The 10,596-nt window shown below is 40.3% G+C and overlaps 1 protein-coding gene across 1 annotated transcript; it reads right to left on the bottom strand.

Annotated features, from left to right (window-relative positions):
* Window positions 1-209: 209 nt before the first annotated feature.
* On the bottom strand, window positions 210-9,712 carry CANX (calnexin). The gene is made up of 14 exons (XM_084268570.1): window positions 9,593-9,712; window positions 9,078-9,151; window positions 8,526-8,584; window positions 8,074-8,215; window positions 6,737-6,818; window positions 5,274-5,466; window positions 4,201-4,390; window positions 3,357-3,470; window positions 2,699-2,855; window positions 2,171-2,386; window positions 1,773-1,892; window positions 1,550-1,682; window positions 1,321-1,412; window positions 210-741 (listed from the first exon to the last, which is right to left on the bottom strand). Exons 1-14 carry the CDS (start codon window positions 9,707-9,709, stop codon window positions 688-690), a joined length of 1,743 nt encoding a protein of 580 aa, XP_084124696.1. The 5' UTR covers window positions 9,710-9,712; the 3' UTR covers window positions 210-687.
* Window positions 9,713-10,596: the final 884 nt, after the last annotated feature.

Below are 10,596 nucleotides of genomic sequence, written 5' to 3'. Positions count from 1 at the left end.
ATATTCTTTAGATTGACTAACCCCTTCCTTCCACCCCCTTCTTCCTTGTCTCCCCCCCTCCCTCCCCACCCCCCAAAAAATAATAAAGCTGATTGATTAGAGTTTCACTACTGATTTCCTATACATCACCCCTCCCTTGTTTCCTTTTGAGGGAAGAGGGGTTGTCAAATACACTGACAACTTTTTAAACAATTATCAAATTGTAAGGGATATAAAGACATTGGTGTATTTAGGAATTTACATATTTGTAAAAAAAACTAGTTATAAAACTGCATGTTCATCACCTAGCACTTTCAAGATTCATTGTTATTTTTCACTAATTAATATATTAAATTAAGCCAAGGTTTGAGACCAGAAAAGTTCTACCATCTACTCAAAAACAGAAAAGAATATTTAAAACAAAAAAAAAAAAGGTTAGTTATGTTACATTCCAAAATCCACAGCCCATTATATTAAATGCATTCTTTTCTACAGGAATGATGTTCTTTAAAACTGATGATTGCAAATATTTTACTGCGAGACACTCCGTTACATTGGATAATGTGACTGGAACCTGTGGATGGTGAAATCTTGAGGTTTGTCCAAGTTTCAATGTAAGGTGTCCAAGGTCCTATCCCAGAACCAGGTTTGAAAAAAAAAAAAACAACCAAAAAATAATAATCACAGATCAAGTTCTTACGACTTTTCTCAATCTTTCCTTGGCTTTCTGTTTCTGGGTGATCTATTCACAGTTTCCTCCTCCTGAAAGAAAGGGATTTGTGTAAACATCAAGGACATAACATTGAAGAATACCCTTTAAAAAACATTGAGAAAACCTACAGTGAAAAATCAACTTTCACTCCTATGGTAGGATTAACTTTTTGAAAGGACCTATCACTTTCTGTATCTGGCAAACACAGAAACCCTCTTATCTTCAGTGGCTGTACATCATTTGCAGAGAGCTCTCAAGAACTTCAGCTGCTGTGAGAATACCTTTAACTTCAAGCAACACTCCACCTATTTAAGTCAGCCATTACATCAGCATGAAGCACTTCAGGTGTTCTGACTGCATGTGAAGGGGAAAAAGCCTTTTGCCTCAAGAAAATGCATATCATGCAATCCTGCTCCTCTCAACATAGAGCCTACAGCAGCACCGTTAGCAAAGCACCCAGCTCTGCTCAAGTTGGCCACAGCAATTCTTGTTCTGCAGGGTGATTAAGTTTCCCAAAGTTCTGACTCTGGGAGGAAGTATTATGAGCCACATTAACACTTTAGTAAGGCTTGATCTACATGACTTAAAACATGCACAAGACCTTCTCTCAAAGAATAAGCACATCTTACCTCTGATGCACGCTTCCTGTCTTCTTCCTCCTCATCTTCCTCCTCCTCTTGACTAGCACTTCCTATGTCAGCATCACTTTTCTGCTTCTCTTCTGAAGGGAAATAAGAAACCCCACCTCATTCTCGTTTCTGATTTATCTCCAGTTCACCACTGGCTTTACTCCATGTCTACCAAATCTGCTGTTTTACTCTACCAGAGAGAAACTGGAAATTATTTATGTTTACCTACCCAGCTTTTCCTCATTTGCATCCTCCTCTTCCTCTTCCTTGTCCCCTTTGTCTTTTTCTTCCTCTTTCTCTTCATCCATCACATCAGGCTGAGGAGCATCAGTCTTCTTATATTCTGCTGCATTTGGCTGTTTCTTTAAAAAAAAAAGGACATGACATTAAGGCACATTTTGCTGAATCTCTTTTTAAAGATTACACTACTTATTATCAGAAAAAATGCACACCTTCCCAGAACAGCAGAAGAGGACAACAAGGAACACTGGCAAAGCCACAGTGAGGATGTAGACTACCCAAAGCCAGGGACGCTCTTCAGCAGCTGCCATCATCTGGCCCACAACACCAGGCTGGAAGATAAAAAGAACTATCACATTTAATCCCGTGCAGCAGGTTGTAGCAGTTAAAATTAAGCTACAGAATTCCCAAATAGGCTTTTTGCAACTTTGAACATTTTATTTCATACCTCAAAAAAATTAAAGCTAATCTGCACAAGTACTTTTCCCATAGTTTCCAAGTTAACTAACTAGGCTAAAGTCAACAGTCCAACTGTGACTTACAACTACTTATAGCAACCATTACCATATCATAATTAGGAATTAAGATTCTAGTCTAGTTTATTTCTCACCTCTGCAGCACCATCAGCTGCCTTTTTCAGTCCCCATCCATCACTGGCCCAATCATCAGCCACAGCTCTTTCAGTACAGATGATAAAGTTGTCAAAAAAGATATCAGAAGTCATTGACCACAGCTCAAGCCCCACAGCACTGAAAGGGGTCATCTTGAAAGGTTCCAAGTCTTCAAAGAAATCTGGGTTTGGGATCTTCCTGGGTTTCCATATACCCTAGGAAAGACAAAGAGAGACATTCAGCCTCATCTGCTATAAACACAATTTTTGATTTACAGCCCATTTTGAACTAAGACCAATCCATTACACCTCATTACAATGCCTATGGATGCAACTCCTCAGGTTTTGGGAATCAACTTTCATTTATGCTACGAAGAAGTGAAGCCAAGTAAGAAAGCACTTTGAATCTGTCCATGGTACAACACTGACAGCATCTGTATTCTCAGTGACACCTGCTGATGCTAAATCATACTGCTTTTTGTAAGAATCATTGCACCAGCCAGCAGTTTAAGCAATGAAAACACCAACCTGATAGTTCACATTATCAATCATAGGAGGCTTCCATTTTCCTTTGTAGTTTGGATTGTCAATCATAGGTCGCTGCCAGGTACCACAGCCAGGGGCTGTCTCACATTTAGGATTTGCAATCTGAGGCGCCTCCCATTCACCATCCATATCCTCATCCCTGAAAAGGGAAATGCAGTTTTGAAGTCTCCCCCTTGCCTTTATACAGAATAAGCCTTAGGACAATGTCTGATTTCTGGAAGTGTTAGAATTCCTACCACAAAATGGCAATACTGACACTTTGTCTAGCATAGGTCTGCAGGTAAGGACACTACAAAAGGAACAGGGACTTTAAGAAGCAGCTTGGAAGCATAGGAATTCAACAAAAGCCAGTCCCTGAGCACAGCCTTCCCAGCTGCCCCTTCCAAGCAGGGTACAACTGCAAGATGACTGACCCTGCCCTGTCTGGCTTAGTCATAGAAGAGCTGAAAAGCATGCAGATAAACACAAGGACACAAGACTCTTCAGGCCAATTCTGCCTCTCAGTTTTAAAGAAAGATAGCCTGAATCAACAGCTTTGTTAGCAAGTAACAGTGAACCAGCTATTCTTGTATTTGTAAAGGGGAGTGCTAAAGCCATGAAATATTTGCTGTGATTTACTGTCACCAGGCTGTAAACATACCAGTCTTCAGGCTTCTCCGCATCAGGGTCTGCTACATATTCTGGCTCATCATCCAGCCAGCCCTCTGGTTTCACAGCGTTTTCATCTGCGATCTTTGCAGGAGCATCCTCGTCCCTTGACAACAGAATATTATGTACTAAGACACACAACACACCAAAGTTCTTAACCCCAAGGCATGATTCTACAGACTCTGAACAAGCCCACTGATCTAGACAACCTGCTAGCTTCACTTCTGATGTGGTCAGTGTAACACCACGACTTTGGAACAGAACTGCCTTGCAATCTGTTACCTACACACATGCCCCACAGCAGTCATGGGATCAACTATAAGGGAATACTAATTTTTTTAAGCCAACCTACAAAGAGCATATTACAACAAATCCCCTTAGTGGTCACTCTAGGCATGAATTTGAGATTGCAATTGAACCTACACTTTGTGAACCATAGAGTCAAAGACAGAAACCCAAGATCAGTTTCTGATTTAGGAAGTGACAGATTTCAGTCACTTCTAACTATGTGCTACAGACAACTACAAACATCCTGCAGTTACACCTTCTGCAGCTTATCTTTTGAGCTCATCAAGAACAAGAGCATCAGCTAGCATAGATGCTTCAGCAAAACCTTTCTGTGGCAAGCAGAATAACAGGAGCACTAAACTGATTCCCAGAGGACGTGGATCCTGTCTGCCTGTCTACCAAGCTGCAGCTCAGATGCTTAAACTGATTGTGTTTTGATTAGAAGGGTGAGAATCAAAACCTTCCATAAGTTATTTAAGAAAGACTTTTTGATCATGACCAAGTTTAAGGCCAAGGCCTCCCTCAATTCCACTCCTCCAACAGCTTACCAGTCATCTGGCTTAACAGCATCTGGGTCTGGGATTTTTGGTCTCTCATCCCAGTCCTCAGGCTTCTGGTCATTCGGGTCCTCAATCTCTCGAGGTGGATTCACAGGAGGGGACATATCATTTAGCAAATTCCCACTGTTGACAACAGTTTGATCAACCAGTATTTCAAAACTATTGTCAGGATTCAAAACTGTAAGGAAAAAAGGTAATGTATCCATTACACAGGATGCATGCTTTGCATCATACAACATCACTCATCCCCACTGTACAACCACAACTCCAGCAATCCAAGCTACTGCCTACCCTGCAAACTGATTTAAAGAGCTGTTAAGAGCCTTTCTCCTTATATCAAAGCATAACTAGGGATGATGTACCACACCTCAGAAAAAAACACAACTCGTAGCAGAAGTCCTATTTTGAATACATTAAAAGCACAAAGAAGCTCATGGAGCTTTTTTTAATTTACCAGTTACCACAGAAAGTTGACTTTGGCACAGAAGTATTGCTTTAGTAGCAAGAATGTACAAATTCACATTCTACTCAAGAGTAAGACTTCCTACTACCAACTCACAGGATTTTAATGTCACTCCTTTTCATCCATTACTGCCTGCGTAATAGGAAAAGCTAGAGAGCCTCCTAAGTACTCCCTGAAAAACTTCAGTCACAAGTTAGTATACCAGACACTGCATCTCAGAACCAACAAGTTGTCTGGTACTACGAAAGCAACAAGAAAAGATGGTGCTCTCTCCAAATCTACATCCTAATATATCCCATTCAAGCAGTTTGTAAGTGTTGATAAGTATTTGGGTTATACTTAGTGTATCAAGTTACCCCCCACTGCTCTGAAATTCAGTTTTCCTTTAACTGTTCAGCTCAAGGTCTCGTGACCTTTCCTACATGACTCAAAACTTCTTGCAAAGAAAATAAGCCCTTGTATAGTAAGACTAAGTTCTGCATTCAGAAGCTTTCAAGTGGTTTATAGTTACATGGTGTGTTGACAAATGGACAGTTGTTCAACTGTCTCATAAGCTTTAGATTCAGGAAACAATAGTAGTTATTAATAGGCACCATACCCAGAGTATAAAGATGAGTCTTCTTATCAGTAAAGTAAGTCTTCAGGTCTGCATCTGGACGCTTTGCGTGCTTCTCCTCGTATTTGCCAGTCTTTGGGTTTTTGTGCCGGAAGATGAAGTGCAATTTGTAGTCCTCACCACATTTGTCAGGGCCAAACATGATTGTGTAAGGAGTTTTGTCATGGAACTGATCCTTTAAAAACAATGCAAAGCTTTACTTAGATTTCAAAGTAATGGAGCAAAGTCACTGCCTGGCATAGGAACTCCAAATTCATTAGAAATGATTCTACAACTTGGGTATCATGCCAGTTAAGTCCCCTTGTAAGAGAAATACAAGGCTCTAAAAAAACCACCAAAGTCATCCCAGCTACTTCATTTTGCACCCTTGGTCTCTACTTCCCATGTAGAAAGCGACAGCTGTTCCAGAGTTAGCAAAAAGCAAAGTTCAAGTGACAACCACAGTGTATAAGTATCGCTCTACATTACAATAAAGGAGTTTAAAAAACTATCAATACACAAGAATCAGTTACTGGTAATAATCACTTGTTAGTCCAGTGAGCTTCTGTCTCACAAAGCAATAGACAGCATTCAAGTGAAGCCAAGTTGTATTTAGTTTACACACTTAAACCAGTGTGCTGTCTCAATCTAGAACTAACCAGATAGAGTAATTTCACCGTTAAACACCACAAGTAAGTCTGTCAGTTCTTACTAATGGTATCTTAACACCCAATGACACGAAACTAGTTAGAAACAAAGCAACAAGTTGTCTTTCAGGTGTCTCTTTTTAATACTTTGGAATCTGTATTAATACAGCTCCAATGAGACTGCAGAAGGAAAGCAAGGATGGGTAACAAGTTATAAAAAGTACTCTGCCAAGTGTAGAGAGATGGCTAAAGGAAAGCCACAGGCTACAAAAGCCTGTGCAAGGTGACCCAGAAGTTAAGCTTTATCCAAACAGGCTAAACCACTTTACACAGATATATGGCTGAGATGAGAGAAAATTATTCTTAATCCTTAGGAGTTGTGGCATGGCCTCTTCTGTTGGCCACACTTTTAAAGACATTGCATTCAAGGTTATTTTTTTTTTGAGCCAATGGTTCTGTACAGCCTGTATGTTCTAAGGTACATACATATGCACATATGAAGGTTGTATCCAGTCCAACCTCTCAAGACTTTTAAGCACAGCAAGTCACAAGTGGGCTCAAGTGTCAAAGCCAAGGCAATAAACAGACTGTTCCTTCCAGGCAACAGTTCCCCAAGAAGGTTTCTCCTCATACACTGGCTACTCTCAGAAGACATGTCCTAGAAGAGGCCAGAATACTTCCACATTTACCTTTTCCAACTGAAAATAGTGGGAAACTGCCAAGTGCAAAGTACTTTGGAGATCAGACCCTAAATATGCCTCACTGCCTTTGAAAAAGCTTTCTTTCATGGCTAATACTCAAAGTAGCAAAATTACTCACCAGGTTCAATTCAGGCGTTTTTGAAAGCAATTTCACATAGGCCCCACCACACTCTATTCCATTTTGGAAGTTTACTTCATATCTAATTTTAGTTTGGACAGAGAAGGGGAGAACATGTTATACGTGAGGAAAAATTACTTCTGCAATACACAATTATAGTTTTCAAGTACCAAGTAAGACCATTTTGTTGTTTAACATCACATGCCCAGCAAATATTAAAAACACTGCACTAAGTACTAAGCAAATATTCATAAGGGGCCTGAAGAACAACAGAAATTGAGGATTTAGGAGACTTAACTTGACAGAAAAGATTAAAGGAATTGAGTGCTGGTCTAGAAGATTATGATCTAGAAGCAGAGAGAAGGAAGAAAAAGCTTTCCAAATATATAAGACATTGTAACAGAGATTAAGGCAAGCCAATTATTTTCCCCACAAGTACCATGGCAGACAGACAACTCAATTTACAAGACTACCAAAGCAACACTTATATGTTTAGGGCCTTCTTCTAGGATACAACAGTATATTTAAGGATGTCAAGAAGCCTGAAAACGGCAAAGCATCTTTGTCAGGAATAGGCTAAGTATTCTTGATCTTCTTTCAAAGCCAACAGCTGGAGGGGATGACCACTGGGTCCTATTTTTAGTCTTGTATTTTGAGCCAAAATTCAACTGTTGTGCAGGGACCAATAATTACCTTGTGCAAATATGAATTTGCTTACTCTTTGTTTAAAACTAATAAAGTAGGTAATTACCCACCATTCAACTGATCTCACAGAATCATTTCCCCCCTCCCTCAGTCTAAAATACATGCAAGTAGATTCTTCTACACAAATCATGGCCAGAGCTAGGCAAGCTGTTCATCTTCCATGACAGATGAACTAAGACAAAGGCAGGAGGAAATGAGTGCATCTTTACCACTCTGTCCACCCCACCTTGGAAACAGGAGGCAGTTTACTGCATAAGGAAGCGCACTGACCTACATACAGACCAGCTTTTGTCCAAAAGGACAAAGGCTTTCACAATGAGTGGTAAAAAAGTCAGTTGCCTGACCTTGTTACTGCAATTAAATCAAGTTAATTGAATTCCCAAGACAGGTTACCAAGTCTATTTTTCAACAACTTCTTTCCTTTCCAGGCTTCAGAAGGACCCATGCTGTTCCTGACTTCCCACTTTGGCAACCTGGGTCGCTATTTCACTCTTACCCAAATAGGATAACAGTTTACAGTCATCTTGTGTCTTCTAGATCCCCAGTCTACAAAAGTTCACTTATGGAATTAACCTCAGCCTGCTATCACATCATCCTTGAAATAACAGAACACTAAGTTATCCTTTACTTACTGTATAATAAGGGGTTTGGTATCAAACACAAAAGGCTTTGAAAGTTTGGATGAAATTGCATGATGCTTGGCTCGAGTTACCAATACAAGACCTTTGTCTCCTGGAAGCTTAGTGTCCTTCATGTCTTGGACTTCCCATTTACCTGGAGGGAAATGAACCAGACATCACCAAAACTTGTTCAAGACAGTCTTCACTTTGCCCAGTTTTGAACAACTTCACATTCTGCAATACCACCCTATAAAGGTACCTTAACAGGTTATTAGCACATCTTCCCTAATCTAAAGTGTTTAAGTCAGAATTACACTTTATATTCTTAGCCAGGTATATAAACACTCTCTTGTTTCTTCAGTGAAGGTAATTTTAACTAGAAAACAGAAAACAGACTGGCACCTCTTGTTCAGATATGACAAAAAGACATCATAGACATCATTCAAGACCTGGGACAGACTTACCATCATATTTGGCAATCTCATCATCCGTATCATCTTTTTTAGCTCTAGAAAGGATCCATCTAGAAGATAGACATGCAACAGTCCATAAAACACACCTTTTCCTCCTGCTAAAAATCCCACCCTTAAGATAAGGCAGCCCTTGCTGTCCTATGACTACATTCCAGTATCTTGATCCCTGAAGAGGTCTTTCCCCAAGTCTGTAGTTTTCTGCATTTGCCACTTTGCACCCCCAAAGTAGATCATGACCTCACTGTCTTGTCTTTGTTAAAAAAAAAGGGGTAGCACATCATCATCTTCAAATTACTTGAGGGAAGTAAGAAGTCTGATGAGGATTAAAACATTACACGTATATGGCTCACCTCCCTCATTACTAGAGCTTAAGGAAAGACTAGCTTAGCTCAGCACGGTAACAGCCAGCATCACAGCCACTGCTGTAATCTTCAACCTGCACCTTTTGATTGAGTAACATAGGCTCTAGAGAGGGTTTCATTGCTTTTCACAAAAAAATTAATTATTATTTGCTATAGGAATCATCCTTCAGATCATACTCACCCATCCAGAGTTCCTTTATCAAAGGACTCCACAAAATACACCTCGCCAGTTGGGACTGGGGGCCTGTAGGTAACCTAGATGAGAAGAGAGGCATTTACGGGCCTTTCAAGGCACATTCTCTACCCTGAAGAAATACAGCCACATACAGCTTGTGTTCCCTCTCTATGCCAGAGTGCAGCTTAAATACAGATGTTACATAAATACAACTGCTTGCACCAAGCCACTGTGCTCTTGTCTGCAACTAAGACTGGAGTATATAGCTAGCTGGAAACATCAGCATTAACTCCTGATAGTCACAGATTTCAAACATGGATCTAAGTTTTCAGGAGGAAAGTGGGGGACATTAGAATAGAAACAGAGCAGCTAGGCTTAATTCCAAGCCCTACTCCCAGGTAACATCTTTAGCAACATCACAACATATTAAACATCAGCAAAGTAAAGACAACTCTGATCAGACTTATACCAGCCACAACACAAGTGGTAAATAATGTTTTTAAAGAAGTCACACGCCAAACCTTTGGAGTTGGAGGAGGAGTGCTCGTTTCAGGTTTTGACTCTTCTACCTCCTCAAGGCCATCATCCAAGTCATCCTCAATATCAACTACATCATCAGCATCATTGTCACCATCCATATCATGTGCTTGGACAACAAGAGTCCCAAGAGCTAGCAGGGTCGCGTACAGTAGCCATTTCAGCTCCATGATCTGAATAAGCAAGACAAGGCAAAGAGGTCAAGCCAGCACCACTCACAGGGTGAAGCACTGCTTCTCCATACAAAACCAAGCATCCAAGACAAAGGTAAAGTGCCTAGTCATACCACTGAATAAAGGCAAGCTTATCTTCCCAGCTATTTACTGCATCTGGCTGGCTGACACGACTTTCAAAGCTGGAGAAGAATGCAACATAAAGCTCAAGTATTTAATCCAAAACAGACATTGACTGAGTAGAGGACCACATGTGCAAGTGCTGCAGAAGCATCATTTGCTCTTATGCTGCCACAACTGATGAGCAGAATAGCAGAGACACAACACCTTATCTGAAGTAACTGCAAAAGCCTGAACAGAAAACTGTTTCTTGCTTCTGAAGGACTTCAAACACATCATGCAGAAACTGAAGTACATTTATCTCACTCTTTCAAGCAGAAAGTAATCTATGGAGTAATCAATTGTCTATCTCCTGTTCAATTTTTTTTGTTGTCCCTTTATCTGAGAGACATTGGCATTTTCATTCACCATCCCTCTTCTCCAGGTTTTATTCTGAATTCCTGCCAACAGTCATCAATACTACTGGCAGATGTCTAAGCTGATGATGCTACTGAAGCAGACCCAAGAGAAAATTTCTTCTTATTTCACAGATATTTGATTTGATTCACCTCTTTTGATATCTAATTTAGCAAGGTGAACAAAGAAAAAGAATATCTGTTAACAGAGGCTTTACAGAATTAAAGTTTCACACTTCAACTAATCTATGAGGTGTCCAGCACATTGGCACACCTAGAACATGGCAGACCTTGGCAAGC

The sequence above is a fragment of the Gallinula chloropus genome, assembly GCF_964237585.1.
Source record: "Gallinula chloropus genome assembly, chromosome: 10".
Classification (NCBI taxonomy): domain Eukaryota; kingdom Metazoa; phylum Chordata; class Aves; order Gruiformes; family Rallidae; genus Gallinula; species Gallinula chloropus.
This window is presented reverse-complemented; position numbering and strand designations above follow the sequence as displayed.